Genomic DNA, 18,384 nt, shown 5'->3' on the forward strand with positions numbered 1-18,384 from the left:
CACACTCCCATCTCCTCAGCGCGCCCTCGTTGTTATGCATGTACTCACTCTACCTCAAGTATTTGTGGACTTTTCAGATTCCAAGGGGCAGACTGGAGAGTCCATGCATACAAATTTTTAGGAAGTCCTTTGAATGGGATCCTGCTGGGATGCAAGGGGTTAAGAGGAAATGGCCAATTAGGGTCTTGCTAATCCGAGAAGCCCAGGACCTCAAAAGTATCTAGAACGTCACTTCATACGACAACTCAAAGGAGCTAGGATGGTTAACCGAACGAGGGCCAGTAGGATCCTCGAGTAACCGTAGAGCAGAACCTAGTACGGGGCATCAGCATCCTTAGCTTACTTTTTACCAAGGCCTTGGCCGAGTGCACAGAAGACAGCTCCCCGGCTCGCTGGACCAACCCAGGATACCCAGGTAAGGCGTGTCCTCACGGCGTCGTTAGCAGTCAGCTCAAAGTGAAGCACTCCCGCGGACGACGCCTGTCCCGAGAGTCAAGTTGGTGGAATGAATTGTTCCGGAGGCGAGGTCTGCGCCCACGCCGGCCCGGACTCCACGCGGGTGGGTCCGACACGCGTCACCCCTCCGCAGCGTCCGGGACCTCTCGGGAGCGCGCGCGATCCCTACCGCGGAAAGTTGGACGCTCGCGCGCTCCGGGACGCCCCCTCCCAACGCAGCGCCACGTGCCGCGCGCCCCCTGCTCCCAGGCCGCGGCGGGACCCCCCGCCCCCACCGCGGCGCGTAGTGCGCACGCGCCTCCCCGCGGGTCCGGGCGGCGGGAGCGGCAGGCGGCGGCGGCGGGAGCTGCTTCGGCCTGTGCTGGAGACTGAAGCGAAGGCTGTGGCGGCGAAAGAGGAGGAGCGGCGAGGGCGAAGGCGATGGCGACACGGGGCACATGAGGCGGCGGCCGGCGGGACGGGCTGAGGCCCGGCGGAGGAGGCGGCTCCGGGGCAACACGCCGCCGGGTGAGGGGCGGCGCAGGGCTGGCTAGGGAGAAGCGGGCAAGGGGAGGGGCCGAGGGGCAACGAGAGAACTTGTGCGGAGGCCCGAGAGGGGCCCGGGGGCCCGGGGAAGAGTGCGGCCAGGCGCCGGCGGGAGGGAGAGGGACCTGCCGAGGGTTCCCGCCGAGCCCCGAGGGACGTCGCAATCCCGCTGCCCACGGCGCGCCCTCCCCCTTTGTCCCCAGGCGCGCGGTTCCCAAATTGGGAGGGAAACGGCCCGCGGGTGGACCCGGGCCGCGGCGGCCGCGCCGTGCGGGCGGGGAGCCCGTAGGACCGTGGGCGCGTCTTCGGCGGTGCTCCCCACTTCTCCGGGCGGTTAGGGGCGCAGGGCCGCCCCTTGCTGCTGGGGCGCTTCGCGGGCTCGTCTTTGTCTCCCGATGCCCGGCGCCTGACATCTCTCCGGACGGCGAGCGGTTGGTTTGGCTCCCTCTAACCTCGCTGCCAGGACTCCTGTCTCCCGTCGATGTTTCAGAGATTTAGTTCAAGGGCTGGAAGCGTGGACGAGGAAATGAGATTAGTCGTCTCATGATTAACACGTTTTCTTCACTTAAAGTGATTTTTTTTCCACTTAGTGAAATTTAGAACTGCTGTTTTGTTTTGATCTTTTGTTTTTTTCTTAAATCTCCAGATTCGAAATTCAAAGAAGGCGCTAACGCTGTGATTTTGTAGCCAGTTGTGTGGTTGGTGGCTGCGTTTGGAGCTTTGAGTTGAAAAGATTTGCGTGACTGTGGTTTGGAATTTGGGTTTTGTTTTGGAGTTTTTCTTTGCTATTTCTAAGATTGGGATTACTTTTTCTTTGCGAAATGGGGGAGTCTGGTTTTATCATTTAAAGGTATTTTTGTTCATTGAGAACCTGCAATGGTACAGTTTTCACTGTGGTCACGCCTTATTCTGTTGGCCTCAAGGTTGCACTTTGTGGAGTAGTTAGGTTAGAGTGAGTTCTGGATAAGCGTTATCTTCTATGCCTTGTTAATCTAAAATTATTATACGTTCGTGTTGTATATATTTCAAGTGAATATCAATGAAAGCGCTGTAAAAATCAAGCTGTATAAATGAAAGGGATTTTAATTCCTTATAAATGGAGAGCAGCATTTCTCAAATACGTCAATATTTGTAGAAAAAGAGACTAATAATGTAATTTCGGGATCAGATCCTTTACCTCCTAAAGAGGGTTTAGGTATTATTCAGAATAAGATGCAGAAAAATAAACTTAATTCCAGAGCTTCTGACCTTTGCTGTGGGGTTTGGGGGATGTTTTGTTCTTTGTTTTTTATTTATTTAGCATAGAGTTGTATATCGCAGTTGCTTTGTATTTGAGTGCTTTAAAATGGCATAACTGAAGAAACATGAACTGTTTTGGGTTAAAGGTAAAAGCTTTGGAAAATTAATCTGTCTTAGTGTTTGCTAGATCTTTGTGAGGAGAGTATTGCAGACAGAGGACATTTTGAGAGAATACATAGAAGTTATATGGAAGTTCTCCTATAATTTGTCCCGATCTGTAATGGTCTAATATTACTACTTTAAATTGTTGGGCACTTTTCCAAAGCATTTCAAACATCATTTCCAAAAGTTAACACTTTCAGCGTCTTTTTAGTTTGTGTGACTTTAGAATTGGTTTTCTGCTTGTAAGGTAGCCACCATGATGCTCTTAAAAAGGAGCAAAGGACCCAGTAACTTTCGATGTGTTAGTAATTCATGAAGGTAGAATTGAGTTTAAGCCTTTAATCGGAAGGATTTAACCTTACCATGATAGGATAGGAAGTTAACCTATCATCAGCTTTTTCCCTTAATAAGAATTTTTTATTCTTATTTCATGGTTATATAAACTAGCCTAAGGGAAGGGATACAGGGCCTGTCTCTGATTAGCTGCACCCCACCAAACCCCTCTCCAGCTCCAGCTCATCAATTCAGTAATTGGGATCCTAGAATACAACTATATAATTAAAATCCAGAGCATCATTCTCTACACATAGTTTGTTCCATGCCGATAGCAAAGTGAGAAGTTCCACAAAGCTGTGGTTTTTTAATTTGAAGCTCCACATTTCAAAATAAATTAATATTCCTTAAAAAAAATTTAATTTGGATAGTTAAGTGCAACTGGGGGTATAATAACTTACTTCTGAACTAGTGCTTTTCTTGTAGCATAGAAATGTGTGACTCCTATCTAAAATATCAGACAGAAATTTAGGCAAAGAAAAATGGAATTACTTTTCAATGTTTTTGCTTTGAGAATATTATACATATAAAACAGATTTTAGCTGACATCATTATCCTGAAAATTATACAGAGAATATAATTCTGAACTGTTAATACAGCTAAATGCCAACAGTTGTTTTTCAGACTGGTGAGTTTAGTTTTTGTGGAAGTAAGGACCTATTTGTTAAATCTGAGCATTGCTATTCTACAACTCTCAAGAATCGATGACTAGACAGTCAGCACTGGCCGGTGTACATACTTGAGTTTTGCAGACACTGCAGTGGCTGACAGCACTCGGGTTTATCATTCAAATCTGTGGGATGTGTTGCCCAAAGGATTTTCCCCTTAAGATAAGGATGAGATCTCTTTGCAGATAGCATTTTATTTCTAAAGGAAGTAAGTGTTCTGTGGAATGAGAAGAGCCCTCAGTTAAAGCTTGTTCTGAAAGAACTGTTGTGGTAGCAGCACAATTTGCACAAAAGTGTTCTGGTGCCATTCATTCATTCAGTGATTTTTTTTTTCTAGTCAGGTACTTTAATGTTGGGCACGGAACTAGATGCTAAAGATTCAAAGATGAATACTCTGGTTTTTGCTCTTAGAATGCTTATAGTTTAACATGCTTAAAAGGTTTAGCAATCTAGAAATTATCTAAAATCTTTAAAACAAAAGAAATGTATAAGATTTCCCAGTAAGTTTTTGTTTTTTTACTATAGAAACTGAATAAACTTCATACATCACTGATTTCTAAACTGTGTTCAAGTCTCATAGTTACAGAGATTGTTTTCATCTACATCTTGTAGGATTTATCAGTTTTGACTGAATTTATTGTTACTTAACTGAGTTACAACATCTATTTTGGGAATATTCAGTGTAAAGTGGATCTGGACTCTATTTAGGGGGAATTCCCTTTGACTAATTCTTGGACCTCTAAGTCGTAATTGCCCATCCAGAATGGCTGTTCCTTCAGGTCCCTCCCGCTTCCCCCTACTCCTCCGGTAGACCAGATCTTTAACTAAGTCTTGGTCCTTAGTCTTCTTCCTTTCAACTCACTCTAATTATCCATTCTGTGGCTTCAGTTAACCATATACATTTTGAATATTCCCAAATTTTTGTCTGTGGTTAAGACACCTTTTCTGTTTCCATCTGCCTGCTCAATTTAGATAGAGGTTCTTTAAATTGAATTGCCCAGACCAAACTCTTGATCTTGGCTCCAAACTTAGACCTTCTTCACTGTACCATTTCATTTAAGTAGTTCTATCAACAACTTACTGAAGCCAGACTTTTGCAGTTTTCTCCACCTCTACTCTTCTCATCCTAGTCAGGCCACCTTTTCCTAAGACTATTATGGTCAGTTCTAAATGGTCTTTCCTTGTTTACTCTTATTAAAAGAAAAAGTAATGGAATATATAAGACAGAAAAAGTAATAAATAGTACTGTAGTAAGTACTTGCATACTGGCACAGTTGAAGTCTCTTGTGTTTCCCTACCTGATTGCATTCTCTCCCCACAGATCCACTGTAGGCCTCCTCCTTACCAGAGGTAATCACCAACTTGAATTTATTATTCCCTGCATTTCTTTTTTTTTCTAGTTAGAAACATTTTATTTAAATGTACCAAATAAAAACCTGCATTTTCAGACCATAGTATGTTAATATACCCTTGCATTTCTTTATATTTTTACTACATATGAATATACCTCTAAGCAATATATCCTCATCTGCTCCTCACAGCAGCTAGAATTGTCTTTGTGAAACAAATTTAATCAAGTCGATTATCTGAAAGCTTCTGATGGTTTACCTTTAAAGCCTTCAGTCTTCACTTAACAAGGTGTGATCTGGCCATGCCTACTTTTCCAGCATCCTTTGTACATTCTCTCCTGTTAATGTATAACTTAACCATACTGATCTTTTTTTACTATTCCCTGATGGTTCAAAGCTCACCCAAGGGCCTTTGTACATGCTGTAGCTAATCCCACTGCCTGAAAAGCAGCTCCTCATTTTTCAAAAGGGGCTTAAATATCACTTTTGCAGAGAACCTCTGATCCTCCTAGATTAGGTTAAGGATCCTTAAAAGACATTCCTATAGCACCTTGTACTTCCAATTTAATTCCTTGTATAATGTGCATTTCACCATTAAACTGTACTGTATATTCCATAAAGTCAGAAGTAATGTCTGTCTTGGATAGCATAGTATCCACAGCACTGAGCTCATCGTTCATTTATTTATTCGACGTTTGAGTACTTACTAATTTCTTTTTTATTGGCAATTGCTGATAGCAGTGAAGTAACTTCTGACCAAGCTTTTGTTCTTCTAACTAGAAGCCTTGTTATTGTGTGTTGCTTTTGTGTTATTGGTCTTATATGCCAGAATAGTACTAGGTCCTTAGTAAATACTTACTGATGTAAACTTACTAATAGCCATGGCCTAATCAGTCTTATGTCGTTCGAATAGACCAGATATACAGTGTTCACCTATGGTATAGTATACACATGGTATAGTGTACAAAATTCTTACCTCTCAGGAAATTAATGGCAGCTAGGCTTATTTGGGCAAGCTACCAGATGGAATAGAGAAATTAAGATAAGGTTTTTTCTTTCATATATTGTACCTAGGAATTTTAATTCCTTCGCATTTGCTGAGCGAATGGTCAGTATAATTAATGTCCCAAGAAACTTAAACAGTTAAACATTAAGACTGGTGTTGACAGTTTTATACTTGAGTGTTTCACTTTGTTGACTTTTTAAAACAATTGTTTGGAGTAGGTAATATATTAAGTAGTACAAAATCCTAAAGGTATATAAAAGAGTATACAGTGAAAAGAAGTCTTCATTTATTCTCTTCTCTCACTTAGTCACTAGTTTTTTTCTGCCAGAGCAACCATATACCATTTTTTGTGAATTCTGTAGATATCCATATACTCCGTATTACCCCAGACACATACATAAGTAGTAGCATGCTATACACACAGTTCTACAGTCTTCATTTTCCACTAACACATCTTAGTTTGTTTCATATCATTACAGATAAAACTGTCTCATTCTTCTTGGTTACTATATCTGCTGTAAGACCTTTACTTGTCCTTTACCTAGTCCTTTACTGGTATACTTCTAAATTGTTTCCAGCCCATTATCAACAGTGCTGCAGTTAATGTTCTTGCACATTCTTTTGTATGTGAGCATATTTGTTAGATATTGGGAATGAGGATTGCTAGGTCAAAAGGCATGTGCATTTTCAATTTTATAGGGTATTCCTATGTGTTTCTTAAAGACGCTGTGCCAGTTTATCCCCCACCACTTCTTAATCTTTTTCCAATTGAAAAGAACTACAAATGAAAGGTAGTATATTAATTTAATTTTAAGTTTTAAGTTTTTAATCACATATGATACTGAATATCTTCTCATATTTTTCTTCATGTCCATTTGTACATTTTACTTGGTGGTCTTTTTATTCTTGATCTTAGAGCTCTTTATAAATTAGCCATTTCTAAGAATTGCAAATAATTTTATCATTTAGTGTCTCTTTTGAGTTGTATACAATTTTGTTTTGGGTTTTCTTTTGCTTCCCAGAAATTGTATCTTCTAGGATTGAATTTGTTGTTTCTTTCATTTGTCCTCTAGTTTCGTGTCATTTTAGAAATGTCTTTTCTGCTCAGATTAAGAAGAAAAGTCCATGTTTTCATCTTTTATTGCTTTATTTTTAATTTTAAATATTTCATCCGTACGGTTTAAAGATCCAACTTATTTTTTATTTTTTTCCAGATAGGTACCTATAGTAGTTCATTTATTGAATATTCCCTTTCTTCCCCATTGGTTTAAAATGCCAACCCATCATACATTAAATTTCCATATGTATTTAGATCTTCTGGCCTTTCTATTCTGTTCATCTTGTTGCCAATTTTATATTTTAAAATTATTATAGCTTTATAATGTATATCTAGAGAGCTTGTATGCTCTTGTTACTCTTCAGAAATTTCCCATTCTTACTATTTATTATTTCACATTAAATTTAGAATCAGTTTGGTCCCAAAGAAATCTTTTTGGCATTTTCAGAAATCAAATTTCATTACATTTTAGATTAGCTTAGGGATAACTAGTATCTTATAATGGCTTTTATATCCAAGAACATGGAATTATTTAAATCTTTGAAGTATTTTAATTATTTCATGTTCTTTCGTAAAGTATTTTTAAGTGTTCTTCATTTAAATCTTGTATTTTTCTTGTTAGGCTTATTCCTAAGTATTTCGTCTACTTACTGCTATTTTAAATGGGACCTTTTCTTCAGTTATATTGCTATCAACTTTTTCAGTGACTTTCTGTGTGGTCATAAAATAAAATTAAACACCAAACATAATATAGCGAAAAGGTCATTAGGTCCTGAGTTGTATTACAACTAGTTGTGTGATCTTAAGCAAATCACCATGATTTTCAGTAAAATAAGGATACTAGCTTCATACTGTGGTGTCAAACAATGGGCCACTGCAGAATAGTTGAAAGTTAACCTGCGAATCTATTCAAGTAGTATCTGTAAACTGTATAAGTAATGTCTTAACAAATATGTTTGACCTTTTCAAATTTTTATGAGGATTATGTTATTATAAACTACTGATTTATTTTTAAGCTTTACTAGTTTATGGTAGTCTTATCATTGTGTTTTTTTCCAAAGACAGATAATAAATGCACAGCCACTATTAATTAAGGCTCCAGGAAATCTTTTGCTATTTATAAAGGTCCTCAGACTCTAAAAATTGGAGACTACCAACCTACCCCCAATCTCTTAACATTTCTTTTACCATAGTGTATGCACCTTTGAACTAACTGTATTATATGAAAGATTTGGGTGATAAAGGTGTTTGGGTTTTTTTCTTAAGATAATGATTTTTTAAGCTTATAATGTCAGCACAGCAGTGTTAGTTTTTGGGATCTATTTTTAAATGACCTAGATTCATATAGAAAATACTTTAGTGACTATATAGTGTTTTCTGAAAGGGAATCCATTGTTTGTGTGTCCAACTCAAATAGCTTGCTTTGACCTCACATTCCAATTCAGTTGTAGATGTTCATATTATTCAGAGTGAAAGCTTTGTATTTATTACAGATTGAGCAATTCAAGCAGATGTGCACTTCTCAGATTCACTTGGAAAGGACAGCTTTTTTTTTGAGTTTGGAAAAATTATTAGAAATTTGGGAGTGTCTCTGTTCTATTATACTTGAACTCAGGAGAAAAGAGAATGGAAAAATGATTATGATTTGAGGTATATTCTGGGAGGGAAATTATATATACATAGCTTATAAAGCATTCTGTGGAAAAGATTTATTTTAGTTACCTGTTATTTATGGTTATTAGTTCAATGAAAATTTAAAGCAACCTTACCATTTGGAACCCCAGGTAAAAAGCTCTTAAGAGTAGCTTTATTTCCTACCACCTTTAATTTATTTTGCCTCAGAAACTTTTTTGCCTTTGTGTTTGAAATTATGTACATATCGACATAGTTTCTTGATATAGGCAAATGGTGATAAGATGAGTGTTTAGAATAGTGGTTTTAGATTCCTAGTTTAGCTAATCTAAAAAATCTTAAAGTAACATATTTTTGTTTAAAAAAATCCATCTAGGGCAATATATTAACATTTAGCATTTTCTGTCTGGGATATAATATCTTTTGGGTTTGGATTGAATCTCATGGGCATATTCTTATCCCAGGAGAAGAACCCTTGATATGAAGGACAGAAAATGAAGTGGAGTGGTTAGGGGTTAGGATAGGAAGTAGGAGTTTGTAACTTTTTCACATGTCAAATACACATTTAATAGAATTCACTTATAATGGAAACTGGTAAGTTTTTGGTGGCTATTTTAATAGTCATTTTCTCAAATAAAGATAACTCCTTCCAAATACTCAATATCAGATATTCAATAACCAGCAGGTATCAGTAGCAAGTATGTATTCCAGGGAATATTTGGTATGTTTTCATTTTCTGTGTTGCTTGTGGGCCACTTTATAGTGAGTCTCTAAAGGAATGAGAACAGCATTATAATATTGAGCTGCTATAGAAGACATCACATCAAAGTGCTACTATCTTTTGATGTATTCTTACAAATTAAAAATTACCCTCGACTCAGCATCCTGTATTTTACTCTGGAGTGGAATTTTATGTAAGTTCTTATTGCAAGGGGGTATAATAATTGTACCAAAGGTTCCATGAAATAGTTGTGCTTTTCTGTGGTATATCCATTAATTAGTTCTTTATGAATATGTGCAAGTATTATGAAATTTGTACCCCGACCTACTTTATAAATTTATCTTGGGGCTTTTGTTGCATAGGAAAGCTTTGCCAACTCCATCATTACATGTTTATTATAGGAAATACTGAAAGGCAAATTCAACAGAAATTATCCATAGGCCACTGTTAATGTTGGTGTATTTCCACTCAGCCATATTATGTTGTGGGCTTTTTTGTTTGTTTCGTCTTTTTACTATATATGAGCATTTTCCCACATAATGAAGTATTCTTTTAAAACAGGTCACAAATTGACAGGTTTTGTTCAATCAACAAAATATCTGGCTCAATATTATTTATGTTTTTTTTCTTTTAGTTGCCAACATGAAAAAGAAAAAGGAGACAGGTAGGAGTATAGATTGATACAATCCCCTTTGGAAAAGTAGTGATCTACTAAAGCTGACACATGTGAACCCTATGACTAGCAGTTCTGCTTGTAGGTATTCAATAGAAATGCATACATATATTTACCAGAAGATTTATATGGACTGTTCTTAGTAGCATTATTCATGATAGCCTCAAACCGGAAACTGCTCAAATCCCCATCAGCCATAGAATGGTTAGATTGTTGTATATTCACACAATGGTAATATAATAAAGCAAAAAGAATGAGGAGAGTAGAGCTAAATGTGTCAACATTGGTGACTCTGAAAAGATGTTTAACAAGTCAGACACAAAAGAGTATATTCTTTATGATTCTGATACAAGAAAGTCCATTCTATACGATTCCATTAATACAAAGTTCAAGAACAGGTTAAACCAGTGTGTCCCAATGTGTATGATATTGTTCCCCAAGGAGCATTTGGCAATGTCTGGAGACATCTTTGGTTGTCACAACTGGAAGAGGCCAGGGATGCTGCAGAACAGCCTACAGTGCACAGGACAGTCTTCCACAACAAATAATTATCCAGGATGTCAGTAGTGCCAAAGCTGGTACTAGGCTAGACTAATCTATGCTGTTGGAGGTAAGGCTGGTGGTTTCCATTGGGTAGGAAGGGGTATGATGGTAGCTCTGGGTGGCTGGTAATGTTTTGTTCTGTTTTCATTTCAGTGCTGATTACATGGGTGTGTTTGGTTTGAAAATTCATTGAGCTGCACACTTACATTTGTGCACTTTGCTATAAGTATTTTATACTTAGATAAAATTTAATTTAAAAACTCAGACTTCACATAAAAATCCAAGTTGAAGGCTACTTTTGAAAGCTATGTCAGGCTGCTAATTCTCACAGTTGTAACTACTAAGCAGTAGTCCCCCTTTTGTTAGTGTGTATTCTGCAAGCCCCATTTTTGTGTTTCAGTTACTTGTACCACCTCACTGGTATCTAGACATTTAAAAAATGTCTTCAACAGCTTTATTGAATTATAATTCACACAAATACAGTTCATCTATTTAAAGTATACAGTTCAGTGTTTTTAATATATTTCCAGGGTTCTGTAGCCATCACCACCATTTAATTTTAGGTCCTATATTTTCATTCCCCCAGAAAGAAACCCCATACCTATTAGCCGTCACTCCCTATTCTCCCCTAGTCCTTTCAGGACTAGGCAACCACTAATCTTTTTTGTCTTTATAATTGTACCTTTGAATTTTGTGATCTCTGTTCTAAACAAGATTTATAATGATTTCATTATAGAGGTTATATAATAAATTATGTAAAGTGCTCTTATTGGGCATTTAAGATAAATTATTAGATGTGGAATTACTGCTCAGATGGCAAAAACATTTTAAAGTTCCTGATAAATTTTACCACAGTGCCTTCCAGAAAGGTTGTACAAGATCATCCTCATCTTCATGTATGATAGTTTTTTTTGCAAATTTTGTGTTGTGAATCTAGTCATACTGGAAATGTTATAAATTGATTTTTATTTTGACTGAGACATGTTCATTCTCCTGGATTGACCATTGTTCAGACAGTTGATTTGACTTAATCTCAGGCTGTTTTGGACAAGTGTACCAGTATTGTCCTTTTTTACACGAAAATGGTACCACTTAAGATGCATTGTAAATGAATGCATTATCCCAGGTTCCCTATACTTCTCCAGCTGGTTCCAAAAGGTTCTAACATTCAAAGAGAATGGCTTTCTGCCAGCACAAATTGACACTTGGACCCACAATGGTGTATTTTGTTTCCTTGTTGGTTAATAGAGCCAATATTTCAAACTACTTTCTCTCCATTAGGTTTTATAATTTCATTCACAACAAATTATATTTGGTGTTTCTCAAATATTGTCCATAGCCAAGAGTTCTTTTGAAAGCAAGTTGTTTTCATGTTTGTAATACATAGATTACTGTTTGCTATTTAGCTACCATAATGCTTTTGCATAGAAATTGTCACTAGCTAGTTATTAAACATCTATTATCACTCATGCAGAATTAATTTCCACTTAAAACGTTCCAGTTAAACAAATCTTCATTGTAAACCCTTTAATTGATTCCTTGTTTCTGCACATAAAGCAGTCTCATTCAGGAGTGTGAGTCACTAGCATGATTCTTAGTGGATTGCTCAGTTCATGATGCCCAGATAGTTAATACTTCAGAATCATGGTGAGTCAATATTGAAATTTTTTAGTTTAGTTTAATCACAAGTTTTCTAAGATGACTGTTTGGGAAATGTCTTTGAAAATTGGGCATCTTACCATTGTTTAATTTCACTGCTCCTACTTTGCTTCTTTCCTTTTCCTAGAAGGTCTTATTCCACCTAATTTGTTGGTTGTTTTATAAATTTTGCTCCAGCTGAGGTAGTTTTCATGAAATGTTAAGAGAAGGGTTAGACCTTAGAAATCATCTGATAGTTGCCACAAATGAAAAAATGGAAATACTTATTTCTGAAGCACCTGTTAAAATCTCTTGGCCCCTAGATTAGTGCTTGTTCTGTCTTAGTTTAACAGAATTCAAAGTTAAGAGTCACTTTTTTAGGATATTTAGTTCATTGTGGATTTTTTGTTGTTGTTGTTTTTTGAAGAAATTAAGATTTAAAAATAATATCTACCTCTTATAGGTTTGTGGGGGTTCTCTTCTTGTTTTTAATTAGATAAAACTTAGCTCTGACCGTTTGGACTTGGTTGTTGTATTTGCAAACCATTTATAATAGCACTACTTATTTTAAATTTTTTAATTTCCTGTTTTTTTTAGCTTAGTAAGCATTAAAAATTGACAAGGGACAAGTTAAGGGTTTTTTTAGTTGTTGATCTAAAACTGTTGCGAGTTTTTTATTTCATGAGTCTATTATTAGAGTTTTCCAAAGACATCTATGAAAGCTATATTTTTGGATTAACAGTGTTTCTGTGGCCAACATTATAGTAAAGAGATTGTAATGAAAAAATTAATTAGATAAACTGGAAACTAAGGCATTTCACTGGAAAGTCACTATATTATAAAATATTCTTATACTTTAACAGATGACTCAGTGCCTTTCTCTTGTCTTCCTTTGCATAGGATATATAACTATACATTAAATGCCTCTTGATACAGCTACAGTTTTTTAAAAGTGTTTGTAAATTTCCTATAAACTACTATATTGCAAACTTCTTGATGGTAGGTAAATACTAATTACATGAAATTATTTTAGTCCAAAATTTCTTTTTTACTTTTTTATTATGGTAAAATATACATTAAAAAATCACCATTTTAACCATTTTAAAAACATATAGTTCTGTGGCATTAAGTACATTTATGGTGTTGTGCAGCCATCATCACCATCCATTTCCAGAGCTTTCTTATTTTCCCAGCTGAAGCTCTGTCCCCATTACACAGGCTCTCCACTCCTCCCAGCCCCTGGCAGTCACCATTTTACTTTCTGTATATATTAATTTGACTACTCTAGGCACCTCATACAAGTGGAATCATATCATATTTGTCCTTTTGTGACTGACTTCTTTCACTTAGCATAATGTCTTCAAGGTTCATCCATGTAGTACGTCAGAATTTCCTTCCTCTTAAGGCTGAATAATATTCCATTGTATGTATATACCATATTTTGTTTATTCGTCTGTCAGTGAACATACTTGGGTTGCTTCTATCTTTTGGCAATTTTGAATAATTCTACTATAAACATAGTTGTGCAAATATCTGTTTATGTCCCTACTTTCATTTCTTTTGAGTATATATCCAGAAGTATAATTGCTGGATTATATGGTCATTCTGTGTTTAACATTTTGAGGAAATTGTACAGACCGTTTTCTGCAGCAGCTGCAACATTTTGTATTCTCACCAGCAGTGCACAACAAGGACCGTTTCTCCATAGCATTGTCAGCATTTGTTAGTTTCTTTCTTTCTTTTTTTTTTTTGCAATAACCATCCTGATGGGTATGAGGTTGTATCTCATTGTGTGTTTTTTAGTTGCATTTCCCTAATAATTAGTGATAATCTAAAACTTCTTATAGTTTAAACTCAGAATCTAACTCAAGCCTTGTTTCTTAAAAAGGTATTAAAAGCCATTGAGAGAGTGAGGAAACCAGCATTCTCATACTCTTGACAGTGGCAATAAAAATAATGCCAGCTTTTTTGGAGGGGTAATGTGGTATCACATACCTTTAAAGTTTTTGGAGAAAGAGTAGGCAAAGAAATTGACCTTTTTTTTATTAACACACACTCAAAAATATTTCACAATCATACAACTGTTGACCCAGAAGTTTTAGGAATTTATCCTAAATCTATAAATGGGGATGTGTACGAAGTTACAAGTATAGCAAACTATTACAGACAACCTAAATGACTAACCATAGAAGATCAGCTAAATTCTGATTCAGTAGGCCTGGGAGTGGGAGTTGGATAAGTAAGACCCAGGAATGGGCATTTTCAACATGCGCTCTGGATAATTCTGGTGAAACTCGTCTGTGGACTATATCTGTACAACATTTACTCTTCATTACTTCACAGGCTTTAATTTCAGGGTCCATGGTGTGCTAAGGCCCTCAGCAAACTGGTCTTAGGCTTTCCTGTTCAGCCCTCCCTACAACTAGTTCCCAAACATCCTCCATCATGTTCCAGTCTCAGAGCCTTCTTGTGCAACTTTTCACTCTGTTTTCTCCATCTCCCTTGCCTCTACTTTCTGCCCCAGCTCAACTTGGTGAAGCTGTCCTTCAGAACCATCCTTCAGAGACCCACTTGTCTTCTGCAGTAAGATTATACTCCCTCCCTCCCCAGCTTTATTGAAGTATAATTAACAGTTTATACTTCTTAATTCATAGGAATTAGTGTCTTTCTCTTCTCTGAGTATTTTCATATTTTGTACTTTATACCAGTCATTGTATTCTGTCCTGAAATATGACTATTAGTGAATGTGTTTCATATTTTGTCCTTCCTACAATTCATTCATACTTTCTGTTTAATATAGCACATGTTCATTGAGTGCTTGTGTTCAGAGCAACATACTGGGTGGTTAGGGGCTCAAAATTGTAAAATCACAGACTTTCCCCTTAAGAAACTCACATTCCAGCATAAGAAACCATTACCACTAATCATGAGTTAATAGATTAAGTCCTGATATTGGTAGAATGAAAATTATTAGGGGGCTTCTGGGTAGAAGATTACTTGAGATCAATGAAACTTGAAGTGACCTTTCAGCTAGATTTTAAAGGATGGAAATTTTTCCAGGTATGAAACTGTGGAAAGGCAATGTAAATTGGAGGCAAGTCAATGAGCAGAGATTCAAGTTCACTAAATCACTCAGTGAATAGAAGTATTTCTCAGAAACTCTCAGTATTTCTCAGAAGTATTTCAGTGGGAGGAGTGATCAGTCAAAAGGTTGAGTAAGAGAACTGACCATTGCATTTGGCAGTGTAGAAGTTTCCAGTGGCAAGAGTAGTTTTGGTAGATTGGTGGTATGAAGAGGCTTTTGGTATGTAAAATGTTCTCCCATATGGATATTACCTTAATTGATTGACAAATCATCATCATCATTAGCCATTTAGATAGTTTTCAGTTCTGTTTTAGATACCCAGATTCAGATGCACATGGTGTATTTGAGAGCATCCTGAGATAATAATTCATAGGTTGGTGGCTTACTAGATATTGGAATTAAGAAAATACAGCATAGTCAAAAAAGAAAAAAAGACTGGCATTGAACTAATCTGTTGGACCAACTTATGCCAGTTTGCTAGACCAGAGTAAATGTTCTGTGCCCTTGAAAAAAAATGAGTTATTTTGCTGTTGGGTGGACTATACTCTAAGTAGTTGACAATATCATCTATCTTTTATATGTTTACTTATTTTTTCTGTAATGAACTGTTGAATGAGGGGTGTTGAAACCTCCAGCTATTGTTAATTTGTCTGTTGCTCCTCTTCGTTGTGTCTTTTTTGAAGCGCTGTTCATATGTGTGTGTGTGTGTGTATATATATATGTGTGTATATATATATATATACATATATATATATAAAGGTATTTTATGTTCTATTGATGAATTGACCCCTTTATCATCATGAAAGGACCTTCTTTATTTCAGGTAATATTCCTTGCTCTGAAATCCACTTTATCTGATATTAATATATAGTTATTCCTGTTTTCTTTTGATTACTGTTAGTATGTTATATCGTTGTCCATACTTTTGCTTTTAATTGCTTTGTGGCTTTATATTCAAAGTGTTTTTCTTTCGGACAGCATATATAGTTGGATCTTGTTTATTTAAGCCAGAGGTCTGACAATCTCTGCCTTTTAACTGGAATATTTAGGCCATTCACATTTAATATGATTAATATGGTTGGATTTAAGTCTACTGTCTATTTGTTTTCTCTTTGTCTCATCTATTTTCTGTGATTCCATGTTTTCTACTTTGTTGGCTTATTATACCATTTTTTGTTATTTTAGTAGTGCATTTTGGGTTTACTGTATCCATTTTTAACTTATCATGGTGTGTATTCCAGTAATATTAAACCACTTCTTGTATAATAATAACCGTACAACATCATATTTCCATTTCCTTTCCCTCAGCCTTTTGTGGTTTTGTTTTCATACTTTTACCTCTGTGTAAAAAGAAGGATGTATAAAAAATATAAATCCCACAAGAACTTGTTACCATTTTTGCTTTAAACAGTTCTTTGTCTTTTTTAAAGATTTTTTAAAATAAGAAAAGTTGTCGGATGTCTTATATTTATGTGTTCTTTATTGCTTTGTGTATATTAAATTTCCATCTGAAGTCATTTTTCTTTAGCGTGAAAGACCTAACACTCCCTATAGTGCTGGCTTGCTGAGGATGACTTAAAACTTGTATATCTGAAAAAGTCTTTATTTTATCTTATTTTTTAGCAGCTTTATTGAAATAATAATTGACATAACAAGTTACACATACCTAAGGTGACAGTTTAGTGGGTTTTGACGTATGTATGTACTTGTAAAGCCATCACTACAATTAAGAGAACGAACATAGCTGTCTTACCCAAAAATTTCCTCCTGCTACCCCTTTGTAATCTCTTCCCTCCCTGCACTCCAGCTCATACCAAAGCAACTACTGATCTGCTTTCTGTCATTATATAGAGTAGTTTGCATTTCCTAGGATTTTATATAGAAGGAATTATACAGTATGTGCTCCTTTTGCCTGAGTTCTTCCATTCAGCCTAATTAAGATTCATTCATGCTGTACCTATTATTGCTGAATAATACTCCGTTGTATGAGTATACCACAATCCTTTTATTCGTAAACCTGCTGATGGTCATTTTTGTTGTTTCCTGGTTTGGGCTATTACAAATAGTTAAGAACATTTATGTGCAAGTGAGTTTATAGTCATATGGTTTCACTTCTAGAGTAAATGCCTAGGAGCAGAATGGCTGGATCATATAGTAGGTATGTGTTTAAGTTGTAAGAAACTGACAAACTGTTTTCCAAAGTTTATACTATTTTATGTTCCGCCATCAGTAGTGTATGAGAGTACCAGTTTCTCTATCTCCTTGTCAATACTAGGTATGGTATGGTCAGTCTTTTTAACTTTAGCTGTGGTAAATAGGTTGCTTATAGTATTTATTTTTTGTTTTCTTTTTCCTGCTTTCCTATAGGCTACTTGAACATTTTTTAGAATTCAATTTTGATCTTAGCTGCAGTTTTTTTTTTAGCATATCTTTTTTTTAAGGTATCATTGATATATACTCTTCTAAAGGTTTCACAAGAAAAACAATGTGGTTATTACATTCATCCTTATTATCGAGTCGCCCCCATACCCCATTGCAGTCACTGTCCATCAGTGTAGTAAGATGCCACAGAATCTCTATTTGTCTTCTCTGAGCTACACTGTCTTCCCCATGACCCCACACACACCGTGTAGCACATCTCTTTTACAGCTTTTTTAGTGCTTGTTCTAGGTTATTATATTGTATATACATAATGTATTACAATCTACTGGTGTCATCATTTTACAGATTTGAGTGAAGTGTAGAAACCTTGCCTTCCTTTATGTCCATTTACCCTCCTCCATTTATAATTTAAATATTTCTTCTACTGATACATTGAGAACCACATCAGATAGTGTTACAGCTTCTGTTTTAGTCATCAAACGTAATTTAGAAAACTCAAGTAGAAGGAAAGTCAATTGTATGTACCCATACTTTTAAACTTATTTTTCTTTTCTGATGTTCTGAGATTCCTTAGCAGTAAATTCTCTTAGTTTTCCTTCACCTGAGATTATTTTGGCTTCTCCCTAATTCCTGAAGGATATTTTCACTGTATATAGAATTCTGGATTGACAGTTCTTTTCCCAAATCCCTTGGAAAATGTACCACTACCTTCTAGCCTCCATGGTTCCTGATGAGAAATCTGTCATTCAAAATGGTTTTCCGTATTGGTAAAATGTTGTTTCTCCCTCACTTCCTTCAAGATTTTTTCTGTCTTTAGTTTTCATAAGTTGTCTTGGTGTGAATTTTTTTAGGTTTATCCTGTTTGGGGTTTGCTCACTTCTTGAATCTGTAGGTTTGGGTCTTTTTGCCAAATTT

General features: G+C 36.4%; 1 protein-coding gene across 4 annotated transcripts in view; it reads left to right on the top strand.

The window, feature by feature from the left end:
* Window positions 1-267: 267 nt before the first annotated feature.
* GJC1 (gap junction protein gamma 1) overlaps window positions 268-18,384 on the top strand; it is a 35,046-nt gene continuing 16,929 nt past the window's right edge. Inside the window, exon 1 of one of the 4 annotated variants that reach the window (XM_036883022.2) lies at window positions 268-415. Coding sequence is in view for 1 of the 4 variants with exons in the window: in XM_057501537.1 (XP_057357520.1) it covers window positions 894-963 (70 nt within the window). In the remaining 3 variants the exon portion in view is untranslated. Of the gene's footprint in view, window positions 964-1,017; window positions 1,413-18,384 lie in introns of those variants that run through there. The other 3 variants (XM_057501537.1, XM_036883021.2, XM_036883025.2) reach the window with 3 other exon arrangements.

The sequence above is a fragment of the Manis pentadactyla genome, chromosome 4, assembly GCF_030020395.1.
Source record: "Manis pentadactyla isolate mManPen7 chromosome 4, mManPen7.hap1, whole genome shotgun sequence".
NCBI classification, from domain to species: domain Eukaryota; kingdom Metazoa; phylum Chordata; class Mammalia; order Pholidota; family Manidae; genus Manis; species Manis pentadactyla.